The sequence below is a fragment of the Canis aureus genome, chromosome 30 (genome assembly GCF_053574225.1).
Source record: "Canis aureus isolate CA01 chromosome 30, VMU_Caureus_v.1.0, whole genome shotgun sequence".
NCBI lineage: Eukaryota > Metazoa > Chordata > Mammalia > Carnivora > Canidae > Canis > Canis aureus.
Genome location: NC_135640.1, coordinates 31,582,947 through 31,606,497, shown reverse-complemented (window position 1 = coordinate 31,606,497; position 23,551 = coordinate 31,582,947). Strand labels below are relative to the sequence as shown.

Here is a 23,551-nt window from a genome sequence, read left to right as displayed (position 1 = left end):
GATTACCTGTTGGGATAGGTGACATTACACGGCACTTTGCCCGTATAATTCTCATTAAGCCAGCGATTCGCCAATGCTTGCTGAATATTGGGCCTCTTCACAGGATCTGGTTCCAGGAGAGAGCGCAGGAAGTTGATGGCGCCTGTGAAGACAGTGGGCAAACATACTCATGTTATAGGCTGAATGCACATGCCACCGAGACTCGAGGCAGGTCCACTACCTCTCCTGAGTCACTGCCAGCATTGATCTATTCCCTGGATCTCTGGGTGCCTCAAGTCCAAAGAGTTTAAGATATTTGTCCAAGGGATGAAACTGGTACATGGTAAAGCAAGAACCAATTTGGGTCTCCCCATGCCCTGCACTTCCCAGTACAACCTGTGGTCTTAGCTTGCAGCGCATCTCTAAATGCGAGCCAAAGAGATGTTCTAGCTCCAGGCTTGGAGGATAAAAGAAAGTAAAGAGAAAATGCTTGTCCTCAAGGTGAATTTTTGAGGAAGTACTCAGAAAGGAACCAGAGGGTGAACGCCTTCAGAATTATACCCTCTAACTTGCAGCTCACCACGTGACACACAGAGTCTCAAGAGACTAAGGGAGGCCCTGCTTTCTTTCCAGTTTTTGTTTTGTTTTGTTTTTTAGAGTAGGGGAGAGGATAGAGGGGGCAGAGGGAAAGGAAGAGAGAGAATCTTAGGCAGACTCTACACCCATTACGGAGCCTGACTCGGGGCTCCATCGCACGACACTGAGATCATGACCTGAGCTGAAACACGAATCAGACACTTAACTTGCTGAGCCGCCCAGGCACCCCCGATCCTTTCTTTTAAAGCCATTGTGCATGGCCATCTGCTTAGTCTTCAGACCCTGTGGGCTACTGACAACACAGCACCCCAACCAGCCGGAGCCCATGCCCATGTAGCCAGGCCCATCAGAGAGCCAGTTTCAGGGAGAGTGTCAGTAAACTCTGTAACAGCCACCCAAGTTTTAAATTCCTAGTCTGTATACAAGGTTCCAGTAAGTGCCACACTATACACCTGTGTCTACGTGATGGGCCCTTTCCTGTTGTGCTCTCCCTTAAGATGAAGGGGCTGCTTGTGCGGAATGTATGCCACTCAAGTTTGTCTTTGTTTTGCAGCCCACTGAAGTTCACAGTGGTCACATCAGCTAGGCTGAGCCTGGTATGTAAGGAAAGAATATGAGAAGCAGCTGACAAATAAGAAAATCCCGACAGCCCCCTTTCCTTTTCATCTGAGGCAAAAAATGATTTTTTCAAATGCCCTGGGTCTCCTTTCGTTAAATGAATACTTAACAAAGGGCCTGCTGTCCACCCAGGGAGTGAGGATAGGAAGCCGGTTCATCTCTAAATAGATCTTTGCATCCCATGGAAAAACATGTTTATAATGCATAGGAAGGACACAGGCTCAAAACTGCTAGCAGGAGAATATGCATGAACACATATGGACCAAGAATGCTAGGGATTACTTCAAAATGAAGATGGTCTAAAAAAAAAAAATGAAGATGGTCTGTCTTGCTTGAGTTATGAGACTACGATTTTCCTTTTATTCTATGCTCCTTCTCTTATGGAGCACAGTCCTATCATCTTTGCGCTATAAAAAAATCTTTTTATGTAGCTTTGTCCATGATATCCAATTTCCAATATACTAAGGAACAGACTCTAGAACATAATCCTAATTTTTGGTTTTCAAAATTTTCTATCCTTCTCTCCAAAGCTATCTTTCAGTTTTCTTTTCTTTTCTCTTTTTTTCCCCCCCAGGGGAAAGCACGAATGCAGTCCCCCACTATCTTTCAGTTTTCTAACATAATCTCTCGAAGAGAGACTCTCAAAGAAAAGTCACTTTCTCACAGACTTTAGTTGTCATTCAATACTGTTCTGATAGAATGGTGGGTGTTTTCCGCAGGGTGGAAATCAAGCCATCAAAAGAGGGGCTGTGGTGATGCCAGAATCAACCCCAAAGAAACAACTTCTACTTGGTCATGCCACCAGGTAACTTCTCTAGTGGGTTCTGATCCAGTTGATGTGGTCACCAGAAGGTCATTTCTCATTGAGAATGGAGTGGGTAAAAATAGATGTGCAGACACCAGAGCAGTCATGAGGTACATTTAATTAATACTCTAAGTTTTATAGCTGGGTCTCCAAATAAAACTTCCCTAAAATATTCTTCAATGGTCTGAAAAGCAAACCGATCTCCAAAAAAATAAAGAAGTTCCTCTTTCTGGAAACTCTATCTCCCTTCTCTCAACTCCCTTACATTGCAAGAGCCATCTGGATGCCTAATCAGGACCACCTATTGGTCAAATCAGAAAGATGTGAGCTTAATCCATTAAAATGTGGAGGCTGTGAGTTCAAGATGTTTCTGAGACATCTCTGTCGCTTACCCTCAAAGGACCCATACAACCCAGGCTACTGCCAGGCCTTTTCAGAACATGATTAACCAGAAGAGCTAAGAACAGACTGGATGTGCGTTTTTGTTCTATTTTCAGAACCACGCACTCGGCATCTTCACAAATTGCTGATGAGCTCAAGTAATTTTAGTTCTGATCTCTACTGATGAATTTTATTTCTTTGGACATCACAAACACTGCATTACCATCCAAAAAGGACTTTGAAAATGTCGTTAGAGTTCTCTGAAGTTTGTCTTAGGGTCTTGAAGATCCCTATGTTTCATGAGCACAAGAGATTCAAATTCTCCAAGGTCTTGGAAAGCCATGGTGGGCATGGCCACTTACAACTCTCCACTCTTCTAAGCTGTAGCTTCCATTGAGGGCACAAGGAAAGGATGACCCACACTGACAGCTCCCTCTCTGTGTTCCACATCACATGCACACACACTTCTGTAGTGCAAAACCTTCTTTCCTCCACGAGGAGTGTGCTCTCTACTATCTGCACTCGCTTGTGTGAGCCCCATGACACTGTGCCTAGCTAGGGAGAGGGCTACAGGACACAGACATAGCCATTTGACTTTTCACAGTAATACAGTCCATCAGATAGATGCAAGTGGAGTCCCATCCCCAACCAAGGCTCTTTCCTCATCACCTCCTACGCAAAAGCAGCAACAATTATTTGACAGTTGAACCTTCTCAGAAATCTTAATTGGTGCTGGCTCAACCCTTGCCAATGCCAACACCCAGCCTTCGGCTTCACTTCCATGACTTCATGGTGCAAAACGCTCTTGATCAGAAGTGACTGTTTGGCAGTAGAAGTACCATCCCTGAGATGTAGAGATGTAAAGATAAACTGTCGGAAAAATGTGTAAGCCATGAAAGGCATTTCCAACTCTGTGATATGCAAGTGCCAACAAGCAGAAAGAGACTGTCTCGAAGCAAGAATTGGAAAGGCCCCAAAAGCTTAAGTTTTCAAACTACATGATAGAGATGAGGGACAATTCTTCGAAAGCATGCACAAAGGAGTCACAAGGGCAGTGACTTTTTTTATCTTTTCAACTCGGCAAAAATCCTCCCAACTTAATCTAAAAAAGAGTACTATTTTTTTCTTGTTTTTAAGATTTCATCTGTTTACTCATGAGAGACACAAAGAGGAGGAAGAGACATAGGCAGAGGGAAAACCAAGCTCCCCAGTGGGAGCCTGATGCAGGACTCCATCCCAGGACCCCAGGATCACAACCCGAGCCAAAGGCAGATGCTCAACTACTGAACCACCAGTCACCCCAAAAAGAGTACTCTTATACAGCTGATGTGTAGAAAGTGTCACAAATATGAGTGAGAGAATCTTTAAATGAAAGATGTGTTGGTGAGACACTTAATGAAACTGGTATATTTTCGATTTGGACATCTCAATTTTAACATTACCCAGAACATAAAAGCAATAGATAATTTTCCCCAAATCGGGGGTGCAGAAGGGGAAGCACCTCATACCAAATAAAATTTAAAAAGGGAGAGAGACAGCTCTGTATAGTAGGAAAATCCAGGTTTGGGAGCCAAGCAGACAGAAATTCAAAAACAGAGACGCTACATAAGCTCATTGAGACTTAGCATCCTCACTGATAAATTAGGACCAAGAGTACTTATCTTGCAGGGTTCTGGGGAGAGCAAATGATAATGTGAAAAGCACTTGCACTTGCACATGGACATTCAGCTACTCCTGTCGCTGGTGAATGAGTATTTCTGGATTCTAAATAAGATAGCACCACACGGTCTCCTAAATGAGGGTGGGCCAGGCTGGTTGGAAAAAAGAGGTAAACCTGGCAGGGTATTTTAAATTGGAGAAACAGGGGGCTGCCAGGAGGCCAGGGGCTCATCTCCAAAACAGAGGTCATTCACTGTGTAAACAAGATAAGGTGACCTGCACTGCTCCAGCAGCCAGCTAGCAGCTCTGGGCCCCAGTGCATCAGCTCAGCTCCTGTCCCCGAGCAGCTGGGCGGATCCATGGGCTGCCTTCCAGAGCCACACGCGTTGACCACTCAAATCAGCAACCTAGATCCCCTGAGCGTCTATACTGTGCAAACACTACGCTTGATACCTGGCACAAAGCTCCAGTTGAGGAGAAATAGGAGAAATACCTACACATCCCAATAGTTTAAAAAGTTTTTAAAAAAAGTTTAGGGGAGGGGTCCAGATTCCTTAATTGGAAAACCAAATCTAAAAATGCAATTCTTGGAGCACCTGGGTGGCTCGGTAGGTTGAGCAACTAACTTGGTTTAGGTTCTGGTCATCATCTTGGGGTTGTGAGATGGAGCCCCGAGTAGGGCTCCGTGCTCAGTGGGGAGTCTGCTTGTCCTTCTCCCTCTGTCCCTCCCCCTCCACTTGTGCACACACTCTCTCTCTAAATAAATAAATAAAATCTTAAAAAAAAAGAAGAAGAAAGAAGCGCAATTCTTGCTTGTTCATGCTTGACAAGTCAAGACAACCAAGTCCCTTAGGAATGTGAAGATCTTTAAAAAGCACACACAGCTTAAGGCCAAAGTCAAAGCTGTCTGCTCAGAGCAGGAGCCAACTCCAGTGGTGCTAAAATCGCTCAGAACATTTCTAATATATCTTCTTTGGAATTTCTTCTGGACTATTTTTTTAAACACCTTCGGGGTAGAGTTTTTACTTATTTAAGGTAAATTTAATTTTCACTATCAGAAAACAGTCATAGACCAGGGGTTAAAAGAATGTTGATTCTTTTCTTTTTCAAGATTTATTTATTTATCTTAGAGGGGGAGAGAGAGACAGAGACAGAGAGATAGCACAAGCAGGAGGGGCAGAGGGAGAGGGGGAGAGAATCTCAAGCAGCCTCTACACTGAGTGCAGAGCCCGACGTGAAGCTCAATCCCAGGACCCTGAGATTATGACCTGAGCCAAAACCAAGAGTTGGATGCTTAACCAACTGCACCACCCAGGCACCCCAAAACAATATCAGTTCTGAAGTTATGAGACTGACTTCTTGGGCTACTAATCTACCTGCCCCTGACCTGCTGTGCAACCCACCCCAGGGACTACCACAGATCGAACTGCCTGCTCCTCCTCCCACAGCCGGTGGCTCACATTCATGCTGTTCAACAGATATTTCTGGTTTTCTGCCTTTTAGACACACAGTAGGGCTGTGTTTCCCCAGCCTCTTTAGTTGGGTGAAGCCAGGTGACACGCTTCAGAAAGTCAGGACTTATGAACAGAACATTGGTGGGAGACTTAATTGCTAACGAGAGATGTTCTAGACTTCTCTTTTCATCCACATGGACCAGGTATGTTTGAAATGGTGTCTCCTCCATCAATCCGGGACCCTGACTGACGAGGATGGTCAGAATCCTCCAACCCTTGATCCAATTCTCCACAGACAGGTGGCATGAATGAGAAATAAGTCTTTGTTGTCTTAAGCTGCTAAGATTTGGGGGCTATTTGTTATTGTAGCATAGCCTGGCCTATCCTGACTAAAAGAATGAGAAGCCTTTCTCCAGCTCCTCAGGGTCCTACTGGGATTCAAAATGAGCCCTGTCTGCCTTCTCCAGGCAGGAGATTCTATCCTCCCTAGCAAAGGTGAAAGTACAGACCAAATTAGATCATTGCGTACGAGAATGCATTTCAGCTTGAATTCCATTTGACAAGCATAAATTCAAGGTTAGCTTCATGGATGCTTTATAAACTCCAGAGGGGGGGAAAAATATGTAACAGTAGTAAAATAAAAATTCTATATTTTAAATCATGTATTGTAAGTTGAAATTAAATGAATACTTTTTTTTTTTCTTGGTCACATGCCTTATCTCAGGGAAGCTGAGTTTATTCTAAGGAGCCAATTAAATGATCACCAGGGCCAACCTGAAGCCAGGAACTTGAAGTGAATTGTAATCCAAACAAAAGAACAAATTGTGCTAATTTACTGGATCTGAAACCAAATCTTAATGTGACCTGTTTACCGAAATGTGAACCTCCTGAAGTTTGAGAACACTTGCCAAACACACCTGATGATTCAGTCTAATCAAGTAAGTGAAACTACATACACTTAAAAGCTTTTGAACAGGCTCAAAAGCTCAAAGAGCAAAACAAATTACAGACCAAACTCGAATGAAAGTAATATTTCTTTACACTGAATTGACTAAGGAAAGCACAACAGAACTGTGATTATAAATGCTTTTTTCAAAGTCAACATTAGAATAGTGTAAGCATTAAAACAATCAAGACTGCAATCATTTCTCCAAGAGCCTTTAATGCGTGTGTTTTGTGCAGAAGGAGGAAGGAGGAAGTTAGGGGTTCAGAGTTATAACAGAGAAGGAAAAGATCAAGGTGAGATGAACGGTTGCTTAGCCATGGGAAACTCAACCACCTCTGAGTCAGGGTTTAATCCCATAAAAAGGCCTAACACCATTTCTGCAAAGCAAATACTGCTTCATGGATGGACCAAACCTGGTAAGCACACAAGTCCTGGAACCTGGAATCCAGAGAGGCGAGGGTGCATTACCTGTGGAGAGCTGGGTGGGGAGGGGATTCATTTCCTTGTCCACCATCTTCTGGTACAAAGCCCTCAGGCTAAAAGGCTCCACCGTGAAAGGCAGGGTCCCAGTCAACATAGCATACATGTTCACGCCTCTGAAAAGAGAGACACCAAAGTATGAGACCAAAATGAGGCTCCCGGGAGAGGAAGACAAATAGGGCACAGGCTTGGCACAGCTTTAGCCCTGTTGCTTTCATGCTGACCTCAAGAGGCCTTCTTTCTGGAAAACTCGGTGACGTACTGGAGGAGCAAAAGTGAAAAGCATGAGAAAGAGCTTGTCTGTAAAGACTTGGACAATGGACTGTGGAGATCAAAGAAGTCTATGGAACTTCAAGGGCTACCCCCTAAGGAAGGGAAATCATGTCCTTCCTTCTGGAAGGAAGTCCAGACCAAATTATGTGAAGAATACCAGCAGCAGGCTGGGAGCCTGGAATAAAAGTAGTCTTGCCATTATGTGGTTTTCCAAGTATGGCTGACAAGGTGGAGCATGGAGGAGGCCAGACCAAAAACATATATAGGGCAAGACCCTGCACTTGCATAGGAGGGCAAGCCACAGCCTAGCCAGCAGCTCTGGTTACTTGTAAGTCCTTTGAAACAAGAGTCTCACCCCCAAAATGGGCCTGTTGCTCTTCCCTTGAATTCTGTTTGGGCCTGTAACTATAGAATTCTCCAGGGTGGGAATGGGGAGAGGCGTCTCCTCCCCACTCTTAGTTTCTCTATCATTGTTCATTGTAAGATCCCAGCACCCTGGCCCCGTGGCCCAGACGTGGTCGGAATACCTTCTGAATGGGCTTAACTGCTTATATCCAAAGCCAATCTAGCAGACGGCAACAGCTTCTTGGAGGACTTTTATTTTCCTGAATGTGCAAACCTAATATCATTTTGATGAGATTTCCTGATGGGGATGAAATGCCTGCCTGCCAAGAGGTCTCAAGTGTTCAAAAGTGCCCGAGGGAATATGTTTTAAAAACAGGCAATAGGATTTCCAGTCAAAACAAATCCAATGAGACTGATTGAAATGAAGACCCTTGGGGCCCAATTCCACGGAGGCGCCTCTGATTTACAGTGCTCCAGATCACGACAGGTACAGAGCCCCCGTGCTCCAGCCAGAAATCATTCTCAAATTGCAGCCATAACTCTAAGACCCCGTTCCTCCTCTGTAACTCACAGTGCAGTTATGGCCACAGATACATAAACATTCAGTCCACAAACACTTGCTGGCTGGCTCTCCACCCCAGGCAGGGGCTGGGTAGGGATGAACCAGATGGAGCCCTGCCATCTTCGATTGTGGGGGACAGTCAACAGGTAATGTCTAAGCACAATCCTTTCAAGTACTCAGTTTATACTAAGTGCCTGAAGGCAGGTGGCCTCTGCCAGGAAGGTTGAGTATATGCACCCGAGCTTCCACACCTTAGGGATGGGGATGACAAGTTGGGAAGACAAGATATGGAGACCAGAATGAGCCAGACATACACATACACAGAATCTACAGGAGCACTTCCCTGTGTGTTTGATGGAACACGCTCCCCAGGACAACAACAGATGTTGGTTGAATACAAGTTCCAAGGCCAAACAATTTGGGGAGCAGTCATCTGGTATCAGGTGGATTTAAGGGGCTCAGGACAGGGAGCAGGAGCTCAGGGCAGTATATTGGCATGTTGCCACTGAAGCCTGAGTGGGAGGGATGGCGGGCCACAGAGAGAAAGGCTAGTAAGGAATAGGTATGGGAAGGAGATGTGTCACTTTGTAAACCTGAAAGAGTGATAGAACTGAGGAAGCCAGGAGGGGCGGTGGGATGGGGTACTAGGGCTGGTAACACGCTTGGAAACCTACCATGCAATGCTAAACATCCTGGCTCGGAGGATTCTTGGAGACCAATCAGAGAGAAAACTAAGGAACCCCTCCACCCCCCAATCATAGAATTTCTTCATTCAAAGGGGTCTTGGACACGTGGCTTTTATAATAGGAAACCCTCCCAGAATATCCAGAAAGTTACTGTTGGGAGCCCCTGAACAATTTTCAAGACACGTGTTTCCAACTTCCCCAGTGCAGTTCATTCCATTCAGGACAAGCCCAGGCACGAAGGAGGCCCCCCAAGTACTAAGCCACAGTCTCTCTCTTCTCCTCTTTGGTGGTACAATGAGATCTGTCCTCTCTTCTCTGCTCACTTCTGGGCACCTTTGTCTTGGTCTAACATTCATTCATACCTAAAACTGAAGAGTCTGGTACCTACATAATATCATCCCCCCCCCCCACAGGTAAATATTGTCTAATACCCAACCTATACTTGTTTCTCAAACTGAGATACATAGGACACATCCTCGGGGATTCAGCAATTCCAAGCTTTGATTTTCTTTTGGTGATATACTTAAGCATCCTGGAAACCGCAACCAGGGCCATTGGACAGTCACCCCATAACCAAGTGCATACTGGGTTTCGGCCACATAACCAAGTACACACTGGATTTTGGTGCTTGCTTCTGCTTTGGTGCTCACCAACACACAACCTTTGCCAGAATAGATCACTTTTATTGTCACAGGTAATGAGAAAGGTGCAGCACCAAAGTCTGGTGCTCAGTAGAGCAACAGCATCACCTGGAAATGTTGGATTTGCAAATTCTTGGTCCCCACTCCAGACTCAAGGAATCAGAAGCTCTAGGGGTGGGTCTCCGCAAACTGGGTTTACACAAGCCCTCCACGTGCTTCGGATGCAAAGTCAGATTTGAAAGCGCTGGAGGGGTGAAAACGGGGTGGGGGGGGGAGAACTGATCGAGCCCATGGCAATGAGCCAACCAGCTCAGAGAGCCTGTGCCCAGCAAGGAGAAGTAACGCCCAGATCTTTTGAGCAATTCAGCTCTCACCAATCAGTAGCCATGGCACCTAACTAATGCTATTCATTTGAATATTTGGGGATTCTTTTAGTCTCGGTTATATTTAACTTGTACATTAGTTTTGGGTTTTTAGTTGTACAGAGCCATAAATAAAAGGAGTTTAATTTTACATTCGTGTACATTAAGCAAAATTTAAATCAAAGTAACGAAAGTCAACACCAGGGGTTACCAAGAATGTTCTTCCTTGATAAGAAGAGTGTTCAACACTCCAGTTTGAAGAATACTGCCCTATGACCTTTTATATTTCCCCTTATCTTTAGGGGACATGGAGCTTCTTGTCACGGGGTGGGGGGGGGTTGTTGCATAAAATAGTGCCAAATGCTAGAGGAGATAGGCCATGACAGTAACGGAGGGAAATCCAAATGAAGGAGTTCAGTGAATGTAATATGTAATATGATGCCAGGGGGCCAACTCTAAAACCTTTACGAAAAGTCTCTGTCTTCGAGGTGTCGTTGAGACATCTCCTTGCCACCAAGTGGCTTCGAAAGATGATACTCTGGCCACTGAGTATCATTCTCCATTATCTGGCTGGGGCCACAGATAAAGGTAAAAGATGCCTGTTTTAAAGACTGTGCTGGTGAACTTGCACAAAGTAGTCCAACCAGGGCGAAGCAAGTGGTTTTTATAACTGATTATTTTACCAAACTGACTCCAGAATTTCATTTCACTTGGGGAAGTTTATCATCAAAGTCATCATTGAAAACAGTCATAAGTCCCTAAAGGGGACCCCGCTGTCTCACCCAGGGTCGCTCCTCTACAAAACATGGGTAACAAGAGTACGTTGGATAAGGGTCAAATGAACCAAGCCACAGAAAGTACTGGACGCTGGGCCTGGCACAGATTCAGTGCCTGATAGATGTGAATCTATCTACTGCTTCATCGGTAAAGTTTTAAAAACAACAGATACAAAGCTACAATTATATTTGTATCCTGTTGCCAGATAATGATGGAAATCTACGTGGAGAGTCATGCAGTCCCAGGAAATTTTACAAAGGAAACCAGATTGAGCATCTTCATTCCTTTCCCCCAGGCTTTTCATACATGTTTAATATCGGGATAAAGAGAAATCTTATCCCTTTGACATTTCAGAAGTATGTGAGGATACCAAGGGAAAAATGTGGAATGCAGTTTATAAACCTCTGTAATCCCATAGAATTAGTAGGAGTCCCAAGACATGTACAGAATTTCCTGATGTGTCTTTTGAAATATGGTCCAGGGGCTTTCTAACTTCTCCATGGCAGACATGGGAATCCCAAGAATCACAAATAGTGGGGCACCTGGGTGGCTCAGTGGTAGAGTGTCTGCCTTTGGCTCAGGTCATGATCCTGGGGCCCTGGGATCGGGTCCCGCATCAGGCTCCCCCCTCCCCCCTCCCCCAAGGAGCCTGCTTCTCCCTCTGCCTATGTCTCTGCCTCTCTCATGAATAAATAAATAAAATCTTTCCCAAAAAAATCACAAATCTTTTTTTTTTGTTTAAGATTTTTAAATTTATTTATTTGAGAGAGAGAGAGAGAGCGTAAGCACGGAAGGGCAGAGGAGAAGGGAGAGAGACCCTGAAGCAGACTCCACACAGAGCACAGAGCCCAATTCAGGGCTCAATCTCACAATCCTGCGACCACGACCTGGGCCAAAACCAAGAGTCGGACACTTAACCGACTGAGCCATCCAGGTGCCCCAAATCATAAATTGAGAAAAAAAAGGGATGAGAGACCAGAATGAAAGTCTCAAACAAATACGATATGTGAGTTTTTCCAAACAGAAAGAAAGAAGGCTGAGTCATTACTGGGTGACAGAAAATCCAAAGGTAACTGGCCAGTGTGGAATATGCTGGCATCAGAAGAAAAAGGTAAAGTGACAATGAAGAAAAACAGAAGGATGAGGGGATGGGGCCCCATGAAATATAAATGTGGAATCTTTGGGATTCAGTCAGGAAGCCCAAAGGTGGTCCCCATGTCCCATCAGATAATGAAATACTCCCTGGTGGGAAAGCTGGAGTGTCACTTATCATCCAAGAGAGGAAAGACAAGGAGTCAGACCACCCTGGAGAAGTTGGCCAGCAGCTTTAGCAGGACACAAGAGACAAGGTAATGGACAGAGCTGCGCTGGCCCGTGTTGGGAACATCTGGCTACTGTTCTCACAGGGCCAATGGGCAGCATCCTCAGGAACTGCCCAGTTTACACCAAAGCGAAGCTGTGAGAACCTTCAGCTGACACACCCAGCTTCTGTGTGATTCTTCAAGAAAAGAATTGCCTGTGAAAAACGTTTAAAAACCCTCTCTGCCTAAAAGCAACATCTTTCCATCTTTTAGTATCAACTTTCAGTCCAACTTCTGATTTTAAGTCTTGAAAGTAGACTGGGAAGAGATCTGTCCACTTGGAGAATCTCAAACTTCATGGCTACTCCTTAAAATGGTCTGTGTTCCACGAGAAATTACTATCTTGTGGATTTTCAGCCTTTTTTCTTCCTTTTCCTTTCCTCCTTCCCCTCTTCTACTTTAAATGCACAAGCTAACTACACACACACACAAGTCTTAGATTTTATAACTGAAAAATCTCAGAAGCTAAAGGAATTTCTCTGTTTAAAGTCAAAAGCCCTAAGCTACCCAAAAGAAGCCACAGGGCTCCAGTTTCCACCTCCTTCTCCTGTCATTTTGAGGGGGGTATAAATGGAGAGAAAATGCTATCCTTTCACATTTGACCACTGGCAGCTGGTGGTGTCTGGTAGTACTTTTTACAAAACAGAATCTAAGGCCTGAATGCCTGAGCAGGGCTGGAAACAAGATGGGTCCCCTGGGTCCCCTCAGCCAACTTGTCTACCCAAAGGGACAGCAAAGGGGAGAGATTTTTCCCACTAAGTGAAAAGAGATTCAGTGAGACTGGGGTGGTGGTCTGGGTGTGTTGTACACGACCTTCCACTAGGCACTAGGTCTTCACATAAATGTTTCGCCCACCCCGTGCACTCCCAGGGGAGCAAAGAGCAGCTTTGGTTGAAACAATACAGCATTTCCAATGCTTTGGGGATAGATCTCCTGATTCCCATTTTCCTTCCTCTTAGAGATTCACCAAAGTTCTCAAAAGAGCACTGCAATACTCTGAAAATAAAGTTAATTAGTATTCTTTTCATTTAAAAAGTACATCTGCATTAGTGTTTTTTTTTTTTTAATTAGCATATATGCCACTCTGAGGAAAAGTCAGTTAACCATAAAAGCAGTTCACTACCACGGAATGAACATTTTTGATTTCGTGCCTGAAATCTCAAAGTTCACTGGAGATCAAGATATTCCAGGCATCTCGATTAAAGGTAAGACGTGAATGATTTGAAAGATATTCATATATGAAAATGAAGAAAATAGTGGGAAAAGCCCCAAGACAGCATACACCATCCCACTGACATTGTTAATGCCTGATTCACTAGAAGAGGAGGGTCCCGGGGGCCCCATTTGTCGAAAGAGCTCTCCTTCCAGAGGTTTCCGTGAGTGACAAGCTGGTTTTCTTTCCACGTCAGTCCCAGAAGTCTTGGAGAAAGGCCCCAGCCATCCGTCAAGGTCCAAACCTCCAGAGGCAGAAGTTTGCTTTTGATTTGAGAAGTGAATTCTTCTTCATTCTGTTGTTTCAGAACGATAAAAAGGGATGTTTTATAATAACAGTGTCTGACCCAGAAAGAAAATTGGTTCCATTTTCACTCTCTTAAATGGCCTTTTAAATTAAATTCTCTTTGGGTTTTCCATTTCCAATTCTGCCAGCGAAGTCGTGGGCACCAAACAGGAACCTAACCAGTATCTCAGACACAACACCCCGAAGCAGTGGAGAATTAATCTCTTCCAGAAGGTTCTGAAGTTTTTCATTTTCTCCAGGATCAAGAATGATAGTAATCAGGTTTTCATAGGTTCGAGCCTCTGCATATGCTGTTCCCTCTGCCTGGAAATCTTCTTCTCGCTCCCACCTGGCAAATTCCACTTAATGCCTCAGAAGCAGATTAAATTCTCCTCTGATGCCTTCTTGATCTGAGCCAGCTATGCAGCTCTATTTGTTCTGTGTTGTACCTTCTGACAGGCTGTAATTGTTTGCAGGCAACACTCGTGAGGTAAGTAGGGGTCTTCGTCGGCTCAGACCTCCGTGACAAAATACCACAGATGGGGTGGCTCAACCAGCAGACATTTATTTTCTCAGAGTTCTGGAACCCAGAGTCTGAGATCAGGGTGCCAGCATGGCCAGGTTGTGGTGAGCTCTCTTCCTGGCTTGCAGAGAGCCACCTTCTTGCTTTGTCCTCACTGTTAGAGACCAAGCAAACTCTGTGGGGTCTCTCCTTAAAAGGACTCTTATCCCATTATGGGTACCTCCACCCTCATGACCTCACAAAGTCTCCACCTTCCAATTCCGCCACACTGGGGAAGTAGGGCTTCAATATATGGATTTGGGGGGGGGGGCGGATACAGTTCTATCCACAGCAGCAGATAAGTGTGGTGGATTATAAACAAAACAAAACAAAAACCCAAAGTCCACAAATTCTTTCCCACTCGCCCCACTACTGGGTGCAATCTGATGACCTCTCTCTCCTTGATTCCGGGTTGGCCATGCAGTCTGCTTTGAAAGGTTAGCAAATGTGACACAGATGCTTCTTGGAAAGTGTTTACACACCACAGCTTGCCCTCTTTTACTCCCGGGAACTCTTCCGCCATCGTGTGAATGAAATCCGGACTATCTTGTGGTTTTCATGCAGCCAGAAACTTATTACCTACAGGTAGCAGCAATGACTGAGAATTTGGATTTATAATTGAACCATGGAGTGCTTTCTGCTGGGTGGCTGATGGAGGCTCCCGCTCCCGCTGGCTAAGGGATGAGCAAGAATTCTGTGAGTCTACTTCGTTCATCTGTTAGTGACCTTGATTCAGTGCAGGAAGCATTTCATACTTGCTGGGAAGGAGGACAGCTCTTGGGATCTGGAACAGTTGAGTTGTTACTCATCAGTTTACTTTTGACCTTTCCCCAGATTTCAGAGCTTAAACAACAGAAACTGATTTTCTCACCGTTCTGGAGGCTCACAGAGTCCAAGAGAGTTGGCAGGGGTTGGTTCTTTCTGAGGGCTGTGACCGAGATACCTGTTCCATGCTGCTCCCAGAGCTTCTGGTGGTTGCTGGCCATCTGGTGTTTCTTCTTAGCTCGGAGATGCAGCACTATGATCACCGCCTTCAGCCCCACGTGTTCTCCCTTCATCTCTCTGTGTCTAAACTTCCTCCTTTATAAAGATATCTGTCATACTGGATTTTACGACGTTTTCACCGGATTACCCTGTCAAGATCTTCTCTCCAAATAATGTCACATTCTGAGACACTGGGACTCCTGCATATCTTTTGGGAGGAGAGCACAATTCCATCCATGACACGTTGTTACCCTCCTGCTTATAATTTTCCAGTGGCTTCTCACGACCTTTAGGGTGAAACCCAAACCCCTTCCCACACTCCCCCACCCACCCGCCCCTGGCCTTCCCACATCCTGTTCCCTGCGTCTCGGGCCTTCCTCCCTGACACCTCTCTCTTCCCAGAGTTTGGTTCTACTCATCCCAAGGATTTGGCTTTGAGGTTTCCTCCTCTGGAGGCCACCACCGTCCTCATTCACTGCATCCCACCCACTTCCTCCACAGCGGTTCCCACTCCCAGCTTATAGCTTTTAAATAAAACTGCCTGTCTGCCCCCTGAGACTGTAAACCCCACAAAAGGAAGCACACCATTGTAGTAGAAGCAGAAGAGATTGACAATTTAAGGCAAACTCTAGAGTCAAGCCAGCTTGGTTAAATCCTGGCTGTGTAGCTACTAGCAGTGCCACCTTGGGCAAGGGCTGAGAACTCTTCGGGCCTCAGTTTCCCTGTCTATAAAGTGGGATAACAGAGCATTCCCTTGAAGGACTGTGAGGCAGATGAGATGAGTTAATACTTGCAAAGCCCCTGGAACAATGCTTGTCACTCAGTCAGAGGTGTGTGAGCGTGAATAGCGATCTTTGTAGGAGCAGGGACCCACCAAGGCTACTTTACTCACCCTCGTAATTCGGCACAGCACCTGGCTCAACAGATATTTGCCGAAGAAACGGATAGTTGGTAAGCTGTATGCTGCTCACATGGCTTCTTTTTATTCTTTTTAAGCTTTAGCAACAGCTTCTAAAAGGGGCCTAATTTATGCCATCCCTGTGAATCAGGCATGGGTCATGTGGCCTCATCTCGTCAAGAATGTTCTAGGGTCAGGTCACCCAGACTTGCTCCAGGGAAACCTCATTTCTTAGAATAAAACATGGTACTCCGTGGCTTAATGAGAGTGAGAATCTCCACCTCAGCTCCACACCACAGGGCACTGGATCCCAGACTTGTGCGGCTAGAGTTTCTGGTCTACCCAGAGATCCTCCGTCAGCCCCCAGAGCTATGCCACAATCAACGGAAAGACCACAGTCTGTATAGTGTGTTACTATTTATCAAAGACTTTCCCATATACTACTCGAGGGCACCAGGATAAGAATGAGGCCTGATTAGAGCTTTTCAGAAGGCTTTAAGCTGCACATCACCTTCTTGGGGGTGGGGGTGGGGAACAGGCAACTATGTGGAGAGGTGAGCAAAGAAATGTCCAGCTGCTCCAGACAGCCCAACCACGACAGAAGCCAGGGCGGAGGAGGGAAGTGAGTGTTTTGGGGTCACCTTCATCTCTCTTGCAGCTTCCCTCCACCTTCCCTCCTTTGATGCCACCATTACTTCCGAGTAGAGTCACTGCTTCTGGTTGATGGATGGTGACACAATAGGTGTCAGGAGACCAGGCCCCTCTGCTGTTATCCCTGAGTCCCGAAACTGAACAATCAAGCACCTGTGGTCGCTAAATGCGGATTTCTTTCCCAAGTCAAGGGATTTGGCAGTCAAGGGACTGAGGCAAGGGACTCAGGCAAAGTCTGAACTTATACCTGCCCCACAGATGACACTGCCTTTTGCAGCTGGTGCTTTTCATTACCCTCCTTGGATGTCCCCAGACGGGAGGAGTGATTTATTCCCATCCCACAGTCAGCACGAGGGGACGAGATGTTCCACGCAGGTGATACAGGTCCAGGAGCTCTCTTGCAGCTTTGACAATCTGTAAGGCTCCTTCCTTCTACCCACACTTCTAGACTCTAAGGAGCTGCCTGCTTTGCCAGTCATGGAGTGAAAAGGTCCCCCCCTTCATAGGCTGAGCCCCGTTACCATGACAACTTGTGATGACACTTACTCTGTCCCTGAGAGAGCAGAGTCCCTGGGAAAGCAGGGCCGGAGGAGTAAGTCGTCACCTGCCCTCCAACCGCCGGCTTCTCTTCCCCGTGGTCATTACGCCTCCCACTCCACCAGTCACATCACGCCCCTGAACCTCTTGGCCTTTCAGGCTGCCTATTCTCCATAGCCTTTTTATTTTTGTGTGTGTGCAAAAATTGTTCCTCATATAGCTCTCCCTTTAGCATAACTGAGTTCCCTAACTGTTTTGGAGAGAAGGTGATTATAGACTCAAACATTCATATTCATCCGTTAATCAATATTTACCAGGGGCAGATCATATGCCCGACACGTGTGAGAGTTCTTAAGCATTGAAAGAGACCAAGAATGGATTTCACCTCAAGTATCGACTCTGATCCATGGGCAGCGATTCCTGATGGCTGTGTTAAGAAGGATTCTGAGGCCCTTCTGGGCACAGGATGAAGAATTTGTGAATCAGCAATGCTCAAACAACCCAGGGTACCTGGAGGAGAAGGCTTCCTCTGCTAGGGCTTCCTGCTACCACTCCCACCCACTCCAGCAGCCCCCAAGCCTTACCCCAGGGGGTCACAGCACACACTCTCCATTTACAGCCTCCTCCTGAGAGGTCAAGAAAGTAATGGGGAGCTCAGGCTTCTGTGTGAAGAGCCCTGAGTGCAAAATGTACCTCCACTGCTTACACACTTACCCCCGGGCCTCCCTCCTGTCTGTAAAATGGGCACGAGAAAGCTGCACTGGCTGTCCTGAGGATCAAAGGGGCAATTAGCTCTGAGCACTCGGCCTGCCCAGGAACAAGAGCTGACGCCCCACTAACTTTGTGACCAGCGGCACCCAAGTCCAGGGAATTCTGTTGTCCAAGTCCAGGGAATTCTGTTGTCCCCTGAATCTCATGCTGGGCTCCAGGTTCCCCTCACTTCCGACTAGAACCTGGACTCCCTTCACTTCTCGACGCTGGCCCTAGGTCCCATTGCTCTGTTCGTTTCCTCAGTCAACTAAAGCCCCTGACCCCGTAGCTTCTGTTCACCGGGATGAAATGCCTGTCCCTCCCCACCCCTTCCCTCCTTCCTCTATCCCAGGCTCCATGCCAGGTGTCCCGCCCCATCGGCCTGCAGTGCAGGGTTTCCGGTAGGTGAGCTGTGACCACAGGGGAGCACCAGGGGAGCAGGAAACAGATGAGACACAGAGGCTCAGAGCCAGCTTGCGAGAGGCAGGGAGGGCTGCCCTGGGGAAGTGGCATCCCAGAAAAGAAGAGGGAAAGAGAAGGAGTATGGGAACAGGAGCAAGAGCCCCGGCTGAAGGCACAGTGCGTGCAAGGGACAGGAGACACAGATGTGGAGTCAGATGGGGAGAGAAGCAGAGGGAGGAGGATGGCTCCCAATGAGGCGATGGGGCCATGTTCAAGAGTCAGGCCTTTCTCTTCAGACCCTTGGAGTCGGCCTGGTTCAAATCCCAGCTCCACCACTCAGTAGCCCCGTGACCTTAAGAAATTTTATTAATGTCTCTTGCAACGGGTTTTTTCTTCCATACAATGGGGATACGGAGTGTAACGGTTTCACTGGGTTACCATGAAAATGAAGTCCCGTGGTGCCTGCCGTACACCAAGCAGCAGCAAACATTAGCCTTTCTCCAAACTAGATAAAGGAAGCGTAGCGAGGAAGGAGAGACATCGGAGAATTCTAGAAATGTACTGGATCACCACACTCTTGGTTCAAATTCGCCGCTCTCATCCCCAGCTTCCATCCTAATCAGCAGCCCAATCTCTTTCTACAGCCCGTTTCCCATTGGTGAGGAACTTGGTCCCAACCCCAGAATCCAGGACCCTCCCCGCACCATTCACGCATGACACTGAGGGACCCACCCACCGGGGGGACCTTAGGGAGACAGACTCAGCAGCCCTGCTTACCACCCATGACTCATCCCTTCAGTGTGTCCTGAGTTTGCCCCTGGAGACCTGTGCTATGCGAGACACTAGCAAAGCAGACCTGAAAGGTCCCATCCTCACTCAGCATCCTTCCCAACTGGGGACTTGGACAATAAATGGATTAACGAACACTAAAATGCCAGGCCTCCATGGGTGCTAGAGAGGGATGTGTGAGGGTGACAGGAAACTCAGAGATGGTCTCTACAGTGGTGACACTGCATTCAAGCTGGAATGTGGGCAGGGACAGGCCACCTGAAGAGCCAGGAAATGCCATCCCAGACAATGGAAATAGCAGGTGCAAAGCCCAAAGGTGGGAAAGATGCAACAGAGGCCAACGTGCCTGAGGAATTGTGAGCAACACATGGAGTAGATGGCGGAGAGGTGGGAGCGTGGGCCAGGCAGGGGCTGCTTTCTTCTGACGAGGATGCAAAGCCATGGGACAATTTTCAGCAGGACAACCACAGGAATGACTCATGAAACTAGAACATGAGTTCTGTGAGTTCAGGACTTTGTTTTCTTGTCTCCCCAGCAACGGAATGAATTTTGGTACAAGCCTCTCTGGTGGTCTGGGGAGAAGGGATCAGCTGTTCCAGAAGGAACAGCAGTGGAAAGCCGGGTCCCCAAAGAATCATCGAATATCTATCCCAGAGCCTGTAATATAACACCTCCTCATCAAATACTCCAAGGTTATTTCATCAGAAAGGGAGAGCGGACACAACAGGAGGGAGTGTTCCCTTTTATAAGTTCCATAACTCACATGGACCAGACATCGATTTTGGGGCCATATTTCTTCCTGGCAAGAAGTTCGGGCGCGGCGTAGGCCGGGCTGCCACACTGCGTGCTGAACGGGTCGGAGTGGCCCAGGATCCTTGCACAGTTGCTCAAACCAAAGTCTGCAAAGGGGGGAAGACAAAGCCGGCTCTGGATTAGGAAACTGTGAAAAAGAAGAAGGAAAAAAAAAAAAAAACACAAAAACCAGGGGGCAGCAGGAAAGGAAACGTTCTCTCATGCTAACACATCATTTAGCATCCCAGAGGAGCACCAGCAGCTGCAGACCATAACCTCTGGATATGGATCTCAAGCCTGGAAACATTTTATATCAGGCCTCGCTATAAAATCCAGCTAGAGCTAAAAGTATGTTGAACCAAAACATTATTTTCATCAAACCTTGGAAATGAGTCATCCAGGAAAAAGAGAGGCTTCGCTTTCTAGGACTAAGGCAGGAAGGGAGAAGGAGCAGAGGCCCTGCAGTCAGCAAACTGACTTTCAAGTGGCCACGTGGGGGGAAAAGCTGAAGGAAGGTTCGTTTTCTCTGGCTGGGGTTGGCGTCACCCGGGGTGACACGCGATCCCACCATTTGGACTTGACTTTTTTGGCTCAATGTTTTCATTTCGTGCAAGTCTCTTAAAAATGCTCCTGATGCGTGTGGGGAAATATGGGGATTGGAAGAGGGAAAACTATACACCCAATGATTTAGACGATGCTGAACGTTGCTGGAAAGCTACCGCCAGGAAGATGGCAATGAGAACTGAACTAAGCGACCTCCTAGCGTTGCCTTGCTCTTGGATGATGGAGCCAAATGGGAAAAGTAAAGAAGAGCCCAGTGCATCCAAAGCTGTGCTGGGCGCAGTACACCTGCTGTGTCGTGCTTACTCCTTTGATCCTAAGGCCGCTGCGACTGGAGGGTAATCAGAGCTGTCAGTGTTCTGTCCTCATCTGACGTCTTTCCTCAATCTTTGCTGATTCCAGAAGGAAGATTGTGGCTTCTCCTTTGAACTTCAATGTGAATATTAGGTTCTAGTCTCCCAAACAGGACATTCTGCTCACAGGGCTCTCAGTGGCCAGAGACTGGCTTGAACCAAACCCTTATACTTTCTCAACTGGCAGGATTTAGACCTAATTTCACTACTGGGTTTTCTCCTTCACTAACGTGCCTCCACCTGCAAGCACATGATTACTATAAAAAAAACTCAGGAAAAGAGGAACATGGGACAGGGTATGAAGTGACTAGAAGTCCATAAAGTGACTCACACTCTAGTGGTCAGGATGCACCACTAGAAATTCTCCCTACAGTTGCTGTGGGGACTGTGTCTGGAGATGGGGTGTTCCCAAATAGAACCCCTGCCAAGCAGAGCTCAGAAAACTCTTCAAAGCTCTGGGCTTAGAGATGAAGAACCAGAACCTACCCCAGGGATTGGCAAACCACCCGGGGAGGCTGCATGTGGACACATTTCACTCTTCCTTTGTCTTTTATGATTCCATGTTTTTTTCTCATAACATCCCTTTGCTCTCTACTCTTGCACCCCCACCTCCACCCGGCCCCCAATTCCTTGCCCCCCACCCAGTCCATACCAGTAGGTCCCATATAACCTGTTCAAGAAAGTCCCTACAGGAGCCACGGGGCCCTTGGCCTCCCATCTCAAGACAAGATCTCTGTGCCAAGGACCTGAGGACCCCTGTTCTCAGACCTCTCAGACCTCTGTAGTATCAATGACACAGGAAAAAAGGAAAAGGGCGAATATTTTTCTAAGAGGAAAAATCATAGCATGTTTGAAACTGGACAGTTGCTTAAATGCTTTGGGTCTGCAAATCATCCTAAAGGAATTTTAATAAAACAACAAATACATAGAGGACCACGGGGGCAGCCCAGGTGGTCAGCGGTTTAGCGCCGCCTTCAGTCCAGGGCCTGATCCTGGAGACCCGGGATCGAGTCCCACGTTGGGCTCCCTGCATGAGCCTGCTTTTCCCTCTGCCTGTGTCTCTGCCTCTCTTTCTCTCTCTCTCTGTCTCTCATGAATAAATAAATAACATCTTTAAAAAAAAAAAAAGAGGACCATGGAATAAAGATTACATTGTTGGGGGCAACATTTTAAGGGAAGCTTTACAAACAGTCATGTTAAAGGTCTGATCTCCCTAGGAGTTCTGTAAAATTTCTCTCTAGATTTCTGACATTAAATCAAGAGACTCTGTGTCTAATCTCAGTGGGGTTCCATTAACAGCAAAGCATTGCCTCATTCAGGTCACTCCCTCCACTCCCCAACGGGGGTCTGTAAAGAACTGCTGGACACCAAGAGGGCAGGGCGAGATAAGCAACTGGGTCACCCCCAACCCCCCTCCCACCACCCGCCTTACCCTCCCTCTGCTCCCAGGCAAGCTTGAGAACACAGTGCCTTGCCTTATCTTAAGCACAGTTTCAAGAAGATAAATTAGCAGATGATCTGGTGAGGGGAGGAGAGAAAATCTGCATTTTAAATGACTTAATGTCGACCTAGCCAGAAGGGTTTCATTTAAAATATACTAGAGAAAAACAACTGGTCTTCTCCACACTTAAAAGGGTAATTATTAAAATATTATACGTGTGGCTATAATTAGAACCCTGAAACTACAGTGAAGTCCACCTGCCCATGTGTCACCCAGGTCTGCCTCAATTAGAGTTGGTAAATACATAAACCCACTATCATTAAGTTTTCCAAGAGCTGCAAAATGAATCTTGCAAAAACGCCCCAGGGAACGCTCCTATGGAAAACTGAACTGCAAAACCTTCTAAACTATCAGACATCAGATTGCTTTTTCTTAAAGGGAGGGGGGGGATCTTGATTAAATCAGATCTTACTCGCAGTTAACTCTAGTTTATTTGAAACATGGCGGACATGGCTTAAGTCAATTTATTTGAAATCAAATTATTTCAAAGAAGGAAAACTATTATAAGAAGAAATGGAAATAGCTATAATCCATCTTGGAAAAATAACTAGGTAATTCCTTTGAAGCAAAGGTTTGAAGAGCTTTCAGTTTGCAAAAAGACATTGGGATCCAAATGGCCCGATCCAGGGGCAAGAAAACGCACAAGACCCCAGGCCTTCTCTCCCTCCAGGGCCCACCACTATCTTTGTGACTGACCCATTGGGAAAAAATGAGGAAAAGCGGGTACAGGTAAACACAAGGCGATTCCCAGTTGTCTGCTCTGGTACTATAATGTCTCTTTTGAGTACAGATGTACGATAGGCCTTTTGGTTGATGCTGGTCACAGGGACTGGGAACCACATAAGAAGTTTAAATAATGGGAAAGCCAACGATCAGAGCCTCCTCTCCAGCAGTCTTAGAATCTGTGGTCTTTGACACCTCGCTTCCGACAGAACCCACCGATGTCCCAGCTTGCGTGCCAAGCCAGCAACTGCCACACTGAGCAGAGACTGAGCAGAGATGAGTCTGAGGCTTCTGAATCCAAAGAACCTCCTCCCACCCTCCTCAAGGGGAACTGTGGGCTCCCACTGAAATATATCATAACTTCCTCTTATTTGCATGGGTCCCCTCTGGGAGGGTTTGTTGGGCAATCTGTGAGCTAGTTACAAATGCATCCACTGTTCACAGAAATTGGTTCTTCTAGAATCTTAGAGCAAATTTCTAACCAATAAAAAGAGCTGTCCTTTAAAAAAAAAAACAGATTTTATTTATTTGTTCATGAGAGACACACAAAGAGAGGCAGAGACATAGGCAGAGGGAGAAGCCGGCTGCCTGTGGCCAGCCTGATGCAGGACTTGATCCCAAGAC

At 46.5% G+C, this 23,551-nt stretch overlaps 1 protein-coding gene and 1 long non-coding RNA gene across 3 annotated transcripts in view; one reads left to right on the top strand and one right to left on the bottom strand.

The window, feature by feature from the left end:
• HUNK (hormonally up-regulated Neu-associated kinase) overlaps positions 1-23,551 on the bottom strand; it is a 106,444-nt gene that overhangs the window by 24,004 nt on the left and 58,889 nt on the right. For both annotated transcript variants that reach the window (XM_077878989.1, XM_077878988.1), the window contains exons 4-6: positions 19,761-19,896; positions 6,908-7,035; positions 7-142 (exon numbers count right to left, since the gene is read on the bottom strand). In XM_077878989.1, coding sequence (XP_077735115.1) covers positions 7-142; positions 6,908-7,035; positions 19,761-19,896 — 400 coding nt within the window. The remainder of the gene's footprint in view (positions 1-6; positions 143-6,907; positions 7,036-19,760; positions 19,897-23,551) is intronic.
• LOC144301835 (uncharacterized) lies at positions 14,196-15,526 on the top strand. The gene is made up of 2 exons (XR_013368735.1): positions 14,196-14,682; positions 14,821-15,526. It is a non-coding gene; the product is annotated as an uncharacterized LOC144301835 (long non-coding RNA).